The sequence below is a fragment of the Helianthus annuus genome, chromosome 14, assembly GCF_002127325.2.
Source record: "Helianthus annuus cultivar XRQ/B chromosome 14, HanXRQr2.0-SUNRISE, whole genome shotgun sequence".
NCBI classification, from domain to species: domain Eukaryota; kingdom Viridiplantae; phylum Streptophyta; class Magnoliopsida; order Asterales; family Asteraceae; genus Helianthus; species Helianthus annuus.
This window is the reverse complement of record NC_035446.2, coordinates 150,933,494-150,951,967: the sequence shown is the minus strand read 5'-3', so window position 1 is coordinate 150,951,967 and position 18,474 is coordinate 150,933,494. Positions and strand designations below refer to the sequence as shown.

At 37.9% G+C, this 18,474-nt stretch overlaps 1 protein-coding gene across 1 annotated transcript; it reads left to right on the top strand.

Moving 5' to 3' along the window:
- The first annotated feature begins 16,988 nt into the window (after nucleotides 1-16,988).
- LOC110907540 (probable DNA-directed RNA polymerase subunit delta) lies at nucleotides 16,989-17,649 on the top strand. Its single transcript, XM_022152506.1, has 3 exons — nucleotides 16,989-17,007; nucleotides 17,163-17,521; nucleotides 17,635-17,649. The coding sequence occupies exons 1-3, from the start codon at nucleotides 16,989-16,991 to the stop codon at nucleotides 17,647-17,649; spliced, it is 393 nt and encodes a 130-aa protein (XP_022008198.1).
- Nucleotides 17,650-18,474: the final 825 nt, after the last annotated feature.

The window sequence follows — 18,474 nt, the reverse complement described above, 5'->3', positions numbered from 1 at the left end:
TATTCTTGCTATATTTCTCAAATAGAGCCTAAAACTGTTGATATAGCTTTGCAGGAACCAGGCTGGGTAGATGCTATGCATGAAGAGCTGAACCAGTTTGAGAAGCTTGGGGTATGGAAACTCGTCAAGTTGCCAAAGGGAAAGCGTAAACTTGGAACCAGATGGGTGTTTCGAAACAAGCAAGATTCTGCAGGGGTTATTGTTCGAAATAAAGCAAGACTGGTAGTTCAGGGTTTTCGACAGATAGAGGGTCTGGATTACGATGAAGTATACGCTCCAGTTGCTCGACTTGAAGCCATCCGGATCTTCTTAGCTTACGCGTCCTATATGGGGTTCACTGTATATCAGATGGATGTCAAGACAGCGTTCCTATATGGAGATGTAAAGGAAGAAATTTTTGTTGAGCAGCCACCAGGTTTTGTGCATCCAGATCATCCAGAATATGCCTACAAGCTTGACAAGGCATTGTATGGATTGCACCAAGCACCACGAGCTTGGTATGCCACTTTAACTGAACATCTTCTGGCTCATGGGTACACACGTGGCACAATTGACCAGACTCTATTTATCAAGAGAGTAGGCAAGGATCAGATCTTGGTTCAAATTTATGTCGATGATATTATCTTCGGATCTACAAGCGAGGAGCTATGCAGAGAATTTGAGAAAGTTATGAAAAAGAAGTTTGAAATGAGTGCGCTAGGGGAGATGACATTGTTTTTGGGTCTTCAAGTTAAACAGAATTCGCAAGGCATTCTGATTCATCAAGGGAAGTATGTTGATGATGTGTTGGCAAAATTCAAGTTTTTGGATGCAAAGCCAGCGGAAACACCAATGGCAGAGAGACCATTGTTGACTGAAGATGAAGAAGGAGATCCTGTTGATCAACGTCAATATAGGTCTATGATCGGGTCATTGATGTATCTGACAGCCAGCCATCCGGATATCATGTTTGCGGTCTGCAACTGCGCCAGATATCAGGCTAACCCTAAAACTTCTCATCTTATTGCTGTTAAAAGGATCTTTCGGTATCTTAAAGGCCGACCTCGGTTTGGTCTTTGGTATCCGAGGGATTCTAATTTTGACTTGTTTGCGTTTTCTGATAGCAATTTTGGAGGTACTGATAGTGACAGGAAATCTACTTCAGCTGGATGCCAATTTCTGGGTGATAGGCTTATCTCTTGGCAATGCAAGAAACAACAAACGGTGGCGATCTCTACAGCTGAAGCTGAGTACGTTGCTGCTTCACCTTCGTGTTCTCAGGTGGTGTGGATGCAACATCAATTGCAGGATTACGGTTTGACTTATCTCAACACCACAATTTACTGCGATAATGATGCTGCAATACAAATTGTTCCAAATCCTGTTTTTCACTCCAAAACCAAGCACATAGACATAAAAGTTCATTTCATTAGAGACTGCTTTGACAGAGGTCTTATTACACTTGAACAAATCGACACAGATGCAAATGCTGCCGATTTGTTTACTAAACCTGTCAGCAGTTCCAAATTCAAAGTGCTTGTTGATTTTCTGAAAATGATCCGGTATACTGACTGAGCATGGTCGTTTGTATCTAGGTAAATTTGTTCATAAAGTTTTCTATGTTTAGGTAGTTTTTATTTATGCACAAATTTAGGGGGAGAGAAAAAAAATGACTGGGAGATGAAATAAATTTTCACACTATGGTCAAGGGCTGATCCATGTAAGACCAGGATTTAAACTGTCTGACTCTAGAATGGTGTGTTGGTAGGCTCTGTCCTTAAAGACTGAAATCATTGACTGTTCTGTTCAGAACTAATTAGTACATGGCCTCAGGAAAAATAATCACTTGGAATTAGCTCATTTCTATTTGAACGCTTGTATGTTGTCCCGATACACACAATTTTAGTCTATCTCTGAAATTTTCTCTGAAAAAGTCGTGTACCTCCTTTGCTGCATCCAGATACATGCTGACCTGGAGGTGCTAGGCAACGACAGCTTCTGCTGCATCCAGATACATGCTGACCTAGCTGTACGTTGTCGCGCTGTAGATCTATTACACCCGAAAGAGGCCCTCTAGTGCCCAAAAGAAACCCAAAGAAACCTATATCAGATTGAGAAAAACTCATTTGATCTGTATATTATACCATCTTTTCTTAAGATCTATTCTGTTCTTTTCTCAACCCACTCCCAGTTAAAATTTCAGAGATCTGGATTGGACTTGTGAAATATATGGTAGGGAGGCTACTTGTGTGATAGGGTGTGCTGTTTACATATTTCCAGGATTTGATTAGTATTTGTCTGGGTGTTCTGTGTTAAGAAATCAAAACATGATAAATTTTATTACAGACAGTTATTTGAGAAGGCTTAGGGAGATGAGTTTAAGTGCACAAATATACTAACAATCGTGTAGATCTTTCAGTGATTAATCAGTGTTGATAAATGTGGTCAAGCCCAAAAGCCTAGTGATTTGATCCCTGAGCAGCTATAGCATTTCCTATTTTTTTGTAAATAATATCTTAATTATTTATTTTATTTTTAGGTTTTTGTGTTTGTGAAACATGCTCAGGAAGTAGAGGGGTCATATAAGAAATTTTTTAAAATTGGATTTATTGAATAAATGATCATCTTTTTAATCCAAATTTTAAATTAGTATAGTGGTCTCGAATCGAGATAATGGACTCGGCCTAAAGTCATTAGAGGCCGGCCCATATACATGGTATTTAAAAGGGATCTCGACTCGAGATCCCATGATTCACTCGAAAACATTGTTTGTCTTTGTTGAAGATTCTCTCAAATTCTCCGGCGACTGATTGTATTTTTCCGATAGATCTCCGTTCTCGACTCGTTGTTCAGGTAAGGTTTGGGTTGAATAATATTCTGTTGAAGGTGTAATTGAAGATATGCAGGTTTGTTTGATGTTTCTGATGAAGGTTGATGAACTTTTTGAATGTTTGAAGATCCGTATGAACCCTAGTCTGAATATATGTTGGTCTTCATAAAATAATGGAATGTTTGTGGTGTTTGATCCAAAAACTCAATGAATTTGAGTTGTTTGTGAGGTTCCGACTGAGATTGCGACTGGACATGTGTGAGAACTCGAGACTTGTGTTTGCAAGTCGCAACCTTGCTTGTTTCGACTGAGGTCTCGACTCAAAGTAATGGATCTCGACTGATGTCTCGATTGAGGTTTCGACTCGAAATCAAATGGTCTCGAATCGAAACCTCATGGTCTCGACTCAAATTATTACAGTCTCGAGTTGACTATTTCAACTGTCTATGTTTTGAAGGCTAATTTGTGTTATCTGTTTTTTTATGTGGATTAAATTTTGTTTTCATTCTGTGCTAAGTGTTTCCGTTTGGTGCAGAATATGGATTTAAAATTTATTCCAACACACAATCAAACAGGTTATCTGGCTGCTCCTCCGGCAAAACACAGAGAGCTATATACGTCGTTGATTAAAGGATTGAATAGCTGCAGATTGGTTCATGCTCTATGAGAGAATCCTGTGGTTTATGAGAATTTAGTTCAAGCTTTTTGGAAGAATGCTAGATTTGATGCTCTTGAAGCTGAAGGAAAGGGAGCCTTAATTGCTGAAATTGAGAAGAAATCGATTGTTGTGACTGAACAGATGATTAGAGAGGTGCTGCAGTTTAATGATCAGGAGACAGATCCTATTGAGCTGCCCGCTGGTACAGTAGAAGCGATTCTGCCGAGACTGAGCTATGAAGGAAAGTGTCCTCCGTTGATAAAGAAGTTTGTGCACCCCTATTGGCGATTGTTGATACACATGTTCATTTTATGCATGACTGAAAATCGTGGGGGCACTGATCAATTAAACATCACTCAATCTGCTGCTCTTACTTGTCTGATAACCAATGCACCCTTCAATTACTCAAAGTACATATTCGAAGGAATGAAAAGGAATGTGACAGGAGTTTGAAAAGATAAATTTCTGATGTATCCAAGGTTTTTGCAGATGATTTTTAATGCGCGATATCCCGAATTAGTGCGTTCTGGAGACACTCTAGAGTTGAAACCTATGAGTCCTGCTTGCTTTGGCGCGCTAACTCCGAAAAAGGGCACTGAGAAGAAGTTCGAGGGTTTGATTCCTCTGGAGAAATTTGGTCAATTTGCTGAGACAGAGGATGTGGTTGCTGATCCAGTAATAGTTCAACCTGTGCCTGTTAATGCAATGGTAGCTGAAGAGCATGATATTCAGGGTACTGGTGCTGATGAGTCTGAGACAGAGATCTTGACAATTAACTCTGACGATGAAGGCATAGAAATTATGTGTGATTCGGGAGACGATGAAGAACTTCCTCCTGAGAGTGAAGCTGAAGCTGTTGTTTCTACTGTTCCTCCAGTGATTACTGCTGAAAATCTGGCTTTGTTATTAAAATCAGTGACTGATAAGATAGGAAATCCTCCTTCCGATCTTACAGTGTCAAATGAAGAGCCTGTTGAAAACCCAAGAGATCCTGATTCTTTACCGTTGAAGCGAAAGAGAAGGGATCCTCGACTCGGTATGTATGTTGAGCAAAGCAAAGATCAACCTGAGAGTGCGATAGAAGATGAAGATGGTTTGTATAACTTCGATATTGAGAAAAATCTCACTGATACCACCACCACAATTGAAGATTTCTTTAAGTCCAACACTGATTCTGAAAGGGGTGTTTTGGAAACTGCTACTGCAGATGTCCAGGTTTCAAATGTTGATGTTGATACTATGCCACTTAATGTTTCTGATTCTGCTGGTCCTTCTAGAGTTGATCTTGATATGCCTAGCAGTTCAAGTGGTAAGAGACCTGAAGAAACGTTAGAATGTTGTTTGATGATTCAAGTGATGATGATGAGCGTATTAGTATGAGAGAGATGAAGAAACGGTTAATGGTAGTTGAGCAAGATTCAATTCATAAAGAAGCCAAGATCATTCAACTTGAAGATACTTTAGTGCAAAAGAATAGACAAATTGAACAGCTTCAAGGAGATGTCAGTTTGTTGTTTAACATGGTTTATGACTTGCGTGGAAAGTTGGAAAGGAAGTTTGGGATGAGTTTTCTGATCCAACAGATATACAGAAAAGAAAAGAAGCCTTTGATAAAGATGATGCTGAGCGTAGTGCTGCAATGGAGAAGTATTTTGAAAAGGTTGTTGATCCTGTTGCAGAGAAGGAAAAGGCTGAGAGAATTAAGAAGAAAAGGGAGTTTGTGATACTGAAGAACAAGAATCTTAATCCAGATGATGATGATGCTCAGGCAACACATCATTTGATGGATGTCGGTGAAACTCTCTATGACAAAGTTGGAAACAGATCTGGCGTGGTTAGCTGGGGATTTGATCATGACCGTAAAAGATGGTGGATTAAAAGAAAAGTCGGTCCAGTTGAATGGTACAAGGCTCCAGCTCAATTTCAGACGTTTACTAGGGTTGATTTGACAAACTTAGCTAACGCACCGTATGTGGACGACAAGCCGGGTGGTCGTGGTCATTTATTTTGTGAGTGGTTGAAGAGGGAGGTTGCTCGTGGGTTTCCTTCTATGCATACTGCCGAATCACTTATAAAGCCACTCAAAGGTGTTCGAGATCCTTATACTAACAAGCGAATGAAAGCGGTTCACTGGCCTGCTACTGATAAAGAGAAGGTGATTCCGTTGGTGAGGAAGATTCCAAAAGGTGCCTTGAAGACGTTGCATTTCTTGGCATATGATGAACGATTAGGGCAGGCTGTGATTGTGTGTGATGACGATGTGAATTTTCGCTTGGTGGATCAAGTTGATTTGTTGAATGTTGATTATGAAGATCTGCAGGTGTTAGCTCAGAATCAGATTAGAGCTACTGAAAAATATGAGGAAATTGCTAAAGGATGGACTGCAGCTGTTGCTTCAGTTATTCATATTCGTAAGAAAGGATTTGGTGGACTGAAGGATCGTTTGGGTGGTGCTCGTGAAGATTGATATCTCAAGTCACTCTATGCATAAACCTAGGGGGAGATTGTTGGAACCTTAAGGTTTATACATAGAGAAGTCTGATAGTACAAGGTTGATTTAGTCTAGTTTAACTTGATAACTTGGGTCGTATTGGGTTTAGTGGTCTCGAGTGGGCTTAGGTCTTGTATACGGTCCATAGTGGTAGTATATAAGTCAGTTTTTGTTCTTGTTTTAGGGTTGTTGGTTTCACGCAGAACAAGAGAGATCACTCGAGATCTTAGTTTCGGTATTCTTGTATCAGTCATCATCAAAGGTGAATGCAAGTATATTTTGTTTGAATCATTGTGCTTATTTGTTTATTAGTTTTCTTGAATCTATACTTGTGTTTGGATTCCGCACTTACACAAGGTACTTGTGATATCATTGAGAGATCCTATCGGATTTTACACCGTATGAACTTTGTTTATTACGATGTCTCCACGCTCTATTATCTCTCTAACATAGTGGAATTTTCTGAGTATATGGCTTGCGATTTGATGCGACGTACCTTGGTTCCTTTGCAAGAGCTATGGCACCAGTGTTGTCACACAACGTCAAGATCAACAATGAACTTATTCATCCCGGCAACATCCGATGCAGCATTGTATTCTGATTCACATGTGGATTGAGCAACCACACTTTGTTTCGAGCTCTTCCAAGTAACAGCCCCACCATTCAGAATGATAACATATCCGGTCTGTGACCTTGAATCGTCACGACAGGTCTGAAAGCATGCATCAGTATAACACTTAACTGACAGCTCCTCATCCAATCCACCATATATTAAGAACATGTCCTTAGTCCTTCTTAAGTACATAAGAATGTTCTTCACTGTAGTCCAGTAACTCTCTCCTAGATTCTGTTGATATCTACACGTCATGCAAAGAGCATACGAGACATCAAGTCTAGTACGTAACATGGCGTACATGATAGAACCAATAGAAGAAGCATATGGAACTCTTTCCATTTTCTTCTTTTCCTCTTCAGTGTTTGCACACTGCTCGCTATTAAGAATGGTTCCAGGTGCCATGGGCAAGAGCCCCCTTTTTGAGTCTTGCATTGAGAAGCGTCGTATAACCTTATCAATATATGTACTTTGACTCAAACCTAATAACCGCTTTGATCTATCTCTATAAATCTTTATTCCTAGAATATAAGTGGCTTCACCAAGATCTTTCATTGCGAAACATTTACCCTACCAAGCCTTAACGTCTTTTAGCATAGGGATATTGTTTCCAATGATTAGTATGTCATCTACATACATAATGAGAAAAGTGATATAGCTCCCACTAGATTTCTTATAAACACATGGTTCATCTTCGTTTTTAATAAAACCAAACTCTTTGATTTTCTGCTTAAAACAGAGATTCCAGCTGCGAGATGCTAGCTTTAATCCATAGATGAATTTATTAGCTTGCACACCTTATTAGGATTCTTTGGATCGACAAAACCTTCAGGTTGAACCATATAGATATCTTCAAGTAAGTGTCCATTAAGGAACGCGGTCTTGACATCCATTTGCCATATCCTGTAGTCATAATACGCAGCAATGGCAAGTAGAATTCTAATAGAATTAAGCATGGCTACTGGCGAGAAAGTTTCCTCATAATCAATTACTTGTGTCTAAGTGAACCCTTTCGCTACAAGCCTTGCTTTGTAAGTTTGCACATTTCCATCTATGTCAGTCTTCTTCTTAAAGATCCATTTATTTCCTACAGTCTGACATTCGGTAGGAAGATCAACCAAATCCCAGACTTAGTTATCATACATGGATTGCATCTCTGCATTCATGGCTTCTTGCCATTTCTTGGATTCTGAATCCAAGATTGCAGCTTTGTAATTAGCAGGTTCAGCTTATCAATCATGAAGATATCATCATACCTTTCAGGTGCAATACGATCCCTAATACTTCTTCAAACACTTGGTGTTTCTGTTGTTTCTTGAGTCCTCTCAGGCTCAACTTCAACAGTTGGATCAGTTACTTCTGGTTCTGTCTGAACAATTGGTTCAGTCACTTGTGATTCTCGAATTTCTTCAAGTTCCACATGATTTTCTCCAATCCCTCGCGCCAGAAGCTCTTCCTCCATGAAAGTGCCTCCGCGTTTAGTGAAAATCTTATTTTCAATGGGATGGTAGAAAAGGTAACCGATCTTTTTAGCATATCCGATGAAAACCACTTTTCCGCCTCTGGTTCCAGTTTATCCGAAGATTCTAGAATGTCATAAGCGTTACATCCCCAGACCTTAAGATAGGATACTTTAGGTTTCTTTCCATGCTATATCTCATAAGTCGTTTTGTCAACCTTCTTCGTTGGAGCTATATTCACAAGTCTTGCGGCAGTTTCCAGAGCATAACTCCAAAAGGAGCGTGGAAGGGTTGTTCGACACATCATTGATTGAACCTTATCTAATAGAGTTCGATTTCTCCGCTCAGACACACCATTTTGTTGTGGTGTTCCTGGTGGAGTGAGTTGTGAAACCATTCCACAATCCTTTAGATGGTCGATGAATTTCTGACTAAGATATTCACCGCCTCGATCTGATCGAGGCATCTTAATAGTTATACTTAGCTGATTCTCTACTTCATTTTGGTACTCAAATTTTCAAGGGTTTCATGTTTATGCTTCATAAGATAAACATAACCATATCTACTGAAATCATAAGTAAATGTAACAAAGTATCTTTCTCCATGTCTTAACATTGTTTTGAATGGACCACATACATCTGTATGCACAAGTCCCAACAGATCATTAGCTCTCTCTCCAACATTTGAGGAAGGTTCTTTTGTTAACTTTCCACTTAAGCATGATTCACATTTGCCAAATGTTTCTGAACCCTTGGAATCTAGGATTCCTGCGGTTTTTGTAAGACCCTAACTTAATTAATTGAAATTCTACAGTAAATTTTATCATTTAAATGTAATAAATGCAAATAGATATCCATACACAAACTTAAGTTTCATAAAACTTAATAAAAGTTAGAACATTTTAACGTGTTATCGTTATTTAGTTTCATAGTCGACTAAACATAATACGGAAGCTTGAACTTTCTTCGTGTTCGGTTCTTTGTATGCTTGACCAATCATCCGTGACATAATAATGATCACCTAAATATCAAATTTCATTAATCACATTAGTTATATAATGCTTAAAATGAATTTGATAACCCAAATATACTAAACAAACAAACAAACAAAGTTTTGAAATAACCCTTCGTCACTACGGTTGACAGACCGTAGCCTACAGCACCCAGTGCAGGGGTTTCACAGCCCCTCTCAAGCGTAGCCTACGGCCTTCAGCCGTAGGTTACGGTTTAGCCCTGCTGCACCAATCATCCGTGACATCATAACGATCACCTAAATATCAAATTTCATCAACCACATTAGTTATATAATGCTTAAAATAAATTTGATAACCCAAATATACTAAACAAACAAACAAACAAACAAAGTTTTGAAATAACCCATCGTAAGCTACAGTTGACAGACCGTAGCCTACGGCACCTAGTATAGGGTTTTCATAGCCCGTCTCAACTGTAGCCTACGACCTTCAACCGTAGGTTACGGTTTAGCCCTGCTGTACATGTTTTCCAGTTTTGCCTTAAACACGAAAACAACCATAACTTTTTCTACGCTTATCCGTTTGAACTCAATTTTTTTGTACGTGTTCGTAATTTAATTCTCCACAATCTCAGACTAAAAATCCATTATCCGAAGAAATAAATTCTTATCTCTTAGCTTTCGACTTAAAGTTCATTTACGAAATTATTTGACCCGTTTGCATTTTTAACAAACAAGCTCACATAATACATCTCTTCCACCTGAAAGTCATATCTATGATTATTTCCATTACTCGAGTTACTATCATAAGTTTTTACGCATCCGTTCTCCGGTATGCGTCTTCGCATTTATTTTGACCCGTTTAATTATTCAAATCAAACAAAGACTTAATTGAACCATACCTTAATTTCCATTTTTAATCTGCGTTTTCACCATATTATCTTTATTTATTTATCATCACAACTTCAATTGTGATGGATGGTGATAGAATATCATTATATTCCTATCATATCCTCAAGTATGACAATTTAAAGAAATTGACCCATTATGTAGCACTGTGCCCAGATGGTTTAAACCTTCGACTATACACTATGAAAAGATTGACCAAATTATAAAACTCTTATTTAAACTACCCTAAAGGGACATTTGCTCGATTTATCATTCGAGAGCGTTTTGGTCAACTTTAGCCCTTTTTACAACAAAGGACATTTAATGACATATTTTGACCAAGTGGGAAATTTTAACCATAATCTATTAAGATCCTTATGTTCCTAAGAACATAATAGCTATGATTCAAATTATTGGATTTACCTTACTTTAGGTAGTCCTATGTTCACTCGTGACTCGTTTAACTCATCGGACCTTAAGTCCTCAATAAGAGTTTGACCCATTACGCATACCTGGCTCGGGTCATAGCATTGACCCGTTTAAATACGTTGCACTATTAATTGCTAGTTAATAGCAACGCAAGCCATACACTATTTCCCTGTAAGCACAAAACTCGACTAGCGACCATTAGTTATTATTGTCAAATGCTGGCGACATCACCGTTTAACCCGTTTGGCCTAAATGACCATTTTATCATTATGAGATGGTATTTATTTACCATCTCATTTAGTCTGTTTCGGTTTACACCGTTTGAACATATTACTAATAGTCGTTTCTTAGTAGTATACCCATATATATATATATATATATAGAGTGAATTTCAGGGATTGTCCTTTATCTTTATACCCATTTTCAGGCGCTGTCCTTTATGTTCAAGATTGACGAGTTTTGTCCTTTATGTTTTCATATCATACACGTTTTGTCCTTTAGGCCTAACTCAGTTACTTTTTTCAGTTAAATTTGGTCATATGCTTTGCACATGAGGGCATTTTTGTCAATTCAAATGTAAATTCAACGACAGATTTACAACTCAAAGCTTCTGCAACCTTTGAATTGACAAAAATGCCCTCATGTGCAAAGCACATGACCAAATTTAACTGAAAAAATAACTGGGTTAGGCCTAAAGGACAAAACGTGTATGATATGAAAACATAAAGGACAAAACTCGTCAATTTTAAACATAAAGGACAGCGCCTGGAAATGGGTATAAAGATAAAGGACAATCCTTGAAATTCAATCTATATATATATATATATATATACATATATATATATATATATATATATATATATATATATATGTTATGTAATTTTTTAAATAGTATACCCATACCAATTATTTAAAAAAGAACACTTACATAATTAACAAATACAATGGGTCACATTTACTAAAGGGAGTTAAAAATAAGAGCCATAAAGAAATGGAAAAAGAAAAGAAAGTTTCTGTAAAAAAAGAAAGGGAATTAAAATTTAAAGTATGGGCTACTCAAAGCCCAAAAAAAAAAAAAAAAAAGAAAAGAAAACAAGGACTTCAGGAAAGAAATAGAAGAAATGAGTACAGAACACGTCTCGGACGCCGGTATCTACAATGAAAGTATGGCGGTAGACCACTAGACAACAAATCCTTTTGTCTATAAAATTTCAGCTCAAAACTACATATAAACAAAACATATATGTAAAAAACAAAATTATGGGCCCTTTGGGAGTGTGGGCCCTGTTCGGTGTGTTCTGCCATGGTTCTCTCTCTGGTGACTTCCTGTCTGAATGTGCTGTGACGTAGATCTTGCATAAACTTCTGTATCTTCATAAGTTGATTCTTCCCGTTGGGAGGCATGAGCACGAGATCCCGGTCTCCGTGATTGAGTCAGGGGAGCAGTTTGAGCACACAGCTGTGTGTATACTGCGTTTAATGCCCCTTGAGACTGGACATACCAGGATATCGGAGTTTCTCTTGGTGGTAAAATTGACTGAGCAGGGTTTGCTGGTAACATTCCTGCAGTGATAGGATCATTTGCTCGATTGGATTGAACCTCGTTATCATCCGAGGCATCTTCCAGAATTCCCTCTACTTGTAAATTGTTTGGTTGAGGACCAAGTTGCCGGTGAGATGACGAATTTTCTGCCTTGTGCAAAACAGAAAATGAAAAGAACTAAATCGAAACGAGGTGAAAACTAGAAAAGACAGAGGAATCGGTGAGCGCCAATGAAGAAACAATTGATAAATGGTCGGAACCGAGATATCTAAGGGGTTTGAATCCGCATAAAAAGGTTGGTTTCCACTCGATCGATTCAGGTCCAACAGACCTTCTTCTCCGATAGTTCTGCAAAAAAGAACACCGTTAGCCTCGCCAAGGGGAGAAGAGGGTTCTCTCCTTGACCCGACTCCGGTGTGAGAATAAATATTGGTAATGAAGAACAAGGTGTATTTGAGTAGTGTGAGTAACTTGTATTCATACCTGATTTTTCTCATATTTATAGCCGGGAGTCGTTTAAAGGCGGGAAAACCCGTTAGTGAAAAGAAGACGGAAGATGCTAACCCCGTAAGCGGTTATGTTTCCTTCCGTTAATACTCCTTGATCCAACGTGATAGCACACGGATCGTGGTTTAGATCAAAGGCTAGGGATTGGCCACGTGTAAAGTGACTAAGTGGAGATTACTCTTCATTTGCATGCATTCGTTGTGAATTTAGGGACGACTGATATAGTGACACGTGTCTAGACGGTTGTAACCGTCTTGGTGGTGCACGATTGTATTATTTCTAGAAGATTACTGCTGTAATCTGGTGTGACACCTTATCGTGTGGAAACAGGTGAATAAATCACAAGTCTGGGCAAATAATATCCAAGTCTGGATATTAAGCGGAAGTATCTAACTCCGGATTCTTATCCTTTGTTTTGTGTAGGAAAGGCGCAAGGTTTTATGGTTCCCTTTGGGCGCAAGTGTTGATTGTTGTAGGCCTTTTAAGCCTTTCTTTTTGTGAGACCAGTGCGCGGCCGCGTAAGGTGCCAGGCTCAAAGTTAAGGTTGTGGTATGGTCCCAAGTATTTATTATGAGGTTTTTTTGGGACCCTACCCCTTCAGGTAATAAGAACTTGATTATTAGTTAAGAGAAAAAAAAGCAAGGATGGCCAAATACTCAATTCTTGTCAAAATGTCAACGTTGGTAAAAATAGTCAACAATAGTAAAAGAGTTAGTGCCCATGGAAATGTTTGGCTGCCAAAGGAATATTGTTATAAGGGGAAAAAATCAACTTGATGTGATTAGTATAGATATCTTGTATTGCTTCCATTATCATAAATGTATAAATAGGTATATGTTGGTTTTTGATACCAACTAGTATTAAGTCCCCCGCGTTGCGGCGAGGGCGTAAAACCGTGACAAATAGCATTAATGCGACACCACCATCAGCGACCATCAACACTAAAGTTACGGCATGTTAATGCGGAGAAATTAGACCGAAACGCAAAATATAGAAAATAATAACTAAGTCGATTTAGGACCCGCACGTTTGAACCACATATGCATCGTTCCACTATGTTAACTCGCAATCGTTCCACTATGTTAACTCGCAAAATTTAGAGCGTAGTGTAAAACAAAACATAAAAGCGTTGAACCATACACATACGTTGCGCCGAGAATGAAATGTAAAACGGAAGTTTTGAGGAGTATATTAAGTATAGGGGACCAAAGTTAAAAGTAACAAAGTTGTGAGGTTAAATTAAAAAAGATGAAAACTTTTGGTTGAAAGTAAAAAATCAAAGACTTATGGGTTAAAAGTGTAATGTTAATTTTTTTTGAGAAGCCCTCAAAGCATGAGGTACAACACTACTATGCTATAACTTGTTGCTAAATTATGATATGTAAATTATAGGCTCAAGTTGAGAAGATGTATTGTTTTATAGGCCCAAGTTGAGAAGTTATATTTTTTGGTATATCCAATTGGGCCATTTGTGGCTTAGATGGAATCTAGGAAAATTTGGGACCGTAATTCATTTATATTTGTTTAGGGCTCAGTTTAGGATTGAATTCCCAAATAGTCATAATCCCTTCTCTTTAAGCTCGCTAAGTTCCGTCAATGTGGATCTAGGGTTCAGGCAGTTACCAAATCCAAATGTTCTGATCCATTGTTTGGTAACGGGCGGAAGGCAAAAACCTTGAAGACTTGCAACCCATGGCGTTTGATTTTTATATAATTATTTGCTTCCATTTGAAGCATCCGGATGACGTTTTTCTCTGCTTTAGATTCATAAACACATTATTGGAGTTTTCACGCTGCAAATTAAGAGAGCAATCATGAAATTCTGAATAATACAGTTCAAGATTGTGCTTTGCTCATCCTGATTGGCTGATCCATTGTTTTAGGTAAGATCATTACCTAACTTTTTTGGAAAATTTATAAATTGCATTTGCTAATCTTAATTGCATCATAGCTTTGGCTAGGGATGGGGATTAGGTTTGAATCATGCTCTAAAAATCTGAAATTTCAGTTGCTTCAGAACAAGATTCAGACCAAAAATTTCAAATTTCAATTTTGAGCAAACCGAAAACATTTTACTAACTCTTTAAAATCCTCTAAAAATGTCCCCTTAATTTCAGTAAGATGAAGCATTTAGAAATTAAAAAATTATATTGCTTTCATTATCCATACAAATAGATATTACAATTTTATTAATTATATAAAAATGTCTGTAAACATTACATTGTATTATTAATACAAGCCTGACCGGTATTAGCACTAGTATTTCGTAAACAATTTTTGGCCCAATAAGACTCGCACCAATACAATAGTTTGAGCCCGTAAGCCTAATACCAACACGCATCCCCCCCTATATATCCACCACCTTCTGTAAAACCATTACACGATGTCACCGCTACTGCCATCGTCACTCAGAAAGAAACCTAATCAGTTGGCCCAATGTTTTTGTGCAGATATATGCAGCAGCGTCAACATCTAAGCAATGGACTTCACCTTTTAGATTTTTATCCACACCGCAGCTCCCCATGCCATGTAGATTATGAGTAAGAAACGTCCCACCACCCTTTCTTTTCCCATCAAAGCCAAACTTCTGTATTAGCGATTTCTCAAAAGCACCTTTGCAAGAAAGGAGATAGTGAAGATGAGCAATCATGTTAGAGGATAGACCCTGGAACTATAAATTATAATTCAGAGGAATGAGATATTTGTATTACAAGCAAGCAGCTCTACCCATATACAATACATGATATGATGTTTGTAATACAAGCAAGCAACTACATCCATATACAATACATGATATGATGTGCAGGGAGTAGAGGTGTTGTTGAGGGTGGAATATATGTTGTGGTGTATTACAATGTAAAAAATTTCACATTAGGGAAAATGTTTTTGATTGAATATCTCTCTACCATATGGAATATAAGGAGTCTTTTTATTTTTCATGTGTGCCTTGTATGTGACAATATTTAACATGGCTATTTAATAGTCATCATATTTGAACTTTAATGATTATTTACTACAAAACATTTAGGAAAGATCGATGGAAGGGAAAGTAATTGTGATGAATATCATATAGTTGTCTATTGGTAATAGTTGAAGGGCTCAAATGTAGCTTTGTGATTAATGAATAACTAACTCGTAGTTAGTCCTAAATATGCTATTCTCTCAATTGTACTTAATATCCGAATGGAATGAGAAGCACCTAACTTTTAATCGAATCAATCTATTTTATATGAATTCTTTCTCAACTTTGTCCTCCAACATTGGTATAAAAGCGGACGGTCGACGGACTCCATTGTTATCAGACTTTTTAACTCAACCTCATAATATCAACATCATTATCTTTTGTTATGAATTTCTCAACTTCGACTTCACCAGAATTCACCACTTCACGAATAAAATGAAGTCTAACATTAATATGCTTTGTTCTTTCACGGAACATTTTATTTTTAGACAATTGAACTGCCCCTGGTTATCACACCTAACCACAACATCTTTAAACTTCATCCCCAATTCCTGCCCAAATGATCTTTGTCTAGGTGATTGTTTCAACCCATACAATGATCTTTTCAATAAACAGACCATATCTTCCTTTCCTGGTTCTTCAAATCCCAAAGGTTGGCTCATGTATTTCTCTTCTTCTAGATTACCATGCAGAAAAATTGTTTTAACATCCAATTGTTCTAGCTCTAAATCAATGACTGCAGTAAGAGCTAGCATTATTTTGATTGAAGACTGTTTAACAACAGGGGAAATATCTCACTATAGTCTACACCTAATCTTTGTGTAAACCCTTTAGCTACTAATTTGGCTTTGAATCTTGGGCCTTCAACTTCTGGAATTCCTTCAACTCCATTTATATGGTATAACTTTCTACCCCATAGGTTCTCAGTCAATACCCAAGTTTGATTATCATGTAGTGCCTTGATCTCATCTTTCATAACTTCCTTCCACTTCTCTTTTTCTTTTGAAGTAATTGCTTTTTTGAAAGATAAAGGTTCATTAGAATCTTCCATTTCAACTGCTATAAACACATAAGCTAAAATATCCTCCTGACTTGTGAACTTTGTAGGAGGTAAAATCTTCCTTCTTGGGCTATCTCTAGCTAAACAATATGGACTATTACTACCTTCTGAACCTTCATATATGTTTTCATTCACAACTTTATCTTCACTGCCATTAGGCTCCACCTCAAACTTGAAACTTCTCTTCTGTATGCTTCTCAACAGTCTTACTTCCAACCACATCTTTGTAAAGAATATGGGTGAGGGTGAAAGCATTAAATGTGTCAGAAAAAGGGTTTTGATACGCCTCTCATTGCCCGATGAGAGGCATATGAGGTTGTGGTAGTTGGAGCATTAAACCCTATCCGCATCTCATTGAGCAATGAGAGGCTTATCGGCATGACTTTTGATGAATTTAAGGTATAATTACTGACATGCAGGGAGTTCAGTCTGAAAAAGCGTGAAAGTGACCCCATACGACCCTTATCGACCAAGAATGTTTATTTACCCAAGCATAAGGGATTTATTTGATCCAAAAATTTTCAAACTCACAAAATACCGATGAAATGATGAAAATTCTCAAATAAAAACGTTGGTGTCGCCCGTGAAGCATAAAGATGTTGTTTTGGGACATTGGTAATTTTTTTGGCGAAGATTCGAACCAGTCGTACGTCTCCGAAAGAGTTTGATTATCCGGCATTGATCGAGGTGAGGAGGAGGTTGTGTCCGTGTCTCGTTGTGATGACGGGGTGTGCGACCCGTGTTACCTGACTTGAACCACGTGTTTGTAGATGAGGGGGAACCATCTTACATTGCCCAAAGTTATCCGCGACACGAATACGGGACTTACCATTCGTATACGGAAAACCAACACAAGTTAGAGTATGAGGAAGGTGCTAAGGAGTTTGAGGAAAATGATAACGAAGTCGAAGAAGGTGCTAACGACTTTGAGGAAAATGATAACGAAGTCGAGGAATGTGCTAAGGACTTTGAGGAAAATGATAACGAAATCGAGGAAGGTGTAATGCACTTTGAGGAGGGTGTTCACGACGACGAAGGTGCTAACGAGGAAGGTGTTGACGACGAGGAACGTGCTAACGCGGAAGGTGCTAACGAGGAAGATGCTAATGACGAGAAAAAAACAAAAAAGGTATGACATAACCGTCAATTACGTGTTATCCGTGTTATATAACGTTGATATAATTTTAGAGTATAAAAAATGATTTTGTATACGTGTTATTCATTATATATAATTTTTACTAGGTAGGAGAAATCTAGAAAATGTTTGATCCGACCCGACCCGACCCGACCTTAACCCGAACCCAACCCGAAAATTGTGTCATACATATTAACCCGATTTTGTTATCATTTTGGTGAAATATTATATATGTTCTAGTGAAATATTTTGTTAAAAATAAATTACTTAGGCTTGTAAATGAACCGAACGAACACGAACGAGGCATGTATACTGATTAAAAGTAGAAAATGTATAACCCGAAATTTCATACAAACCCGAAAATATGTTATACATATTAACCCGAACCCTATGTTGAACCCGAATTTTTTTTATTGTTTTTTCAACAAATTAATATATTAATTTCATTTATGTGGATTTCTAATGTACCTTTATGGGTCACTTGAAGAGTTGAAGAATTGGGTTTACAAAAGAGAAGTTGCGAAAGGTTACTTCAACGATAACAAAAGGCGAAAGCAAGGACAGTGAAGATATGGTTGCAATGCGATCGTGGCGGCGAACCCAAAAGTAAAGCAACAGTTCGGCGTTCCAGTAGCAAAAAGGTTGGCTGTCCTTTTAGTCCGATAGGGAAACTAGACTTAAGTAGTGGTAATTAGAGCCTTGTGGAGAAGAAAAACATTCATAACCATGAGCCTACTCAATTTCTCGAGGGCCACACGTTCACTAGAAGGCTGAACCCGGACAAAGAATCACTGGTGGAGAGGCTTTATCTGCAAAACATGGAGCCTACAAATATACATTTAACCATAAGAAAACAAAACCGACACAACGTGTGCATTCTACAAGACGTACAAAACACGATAAAAAAGATTAAACTCAAAATGTAAGGCGATCGAACTCCAATGCAG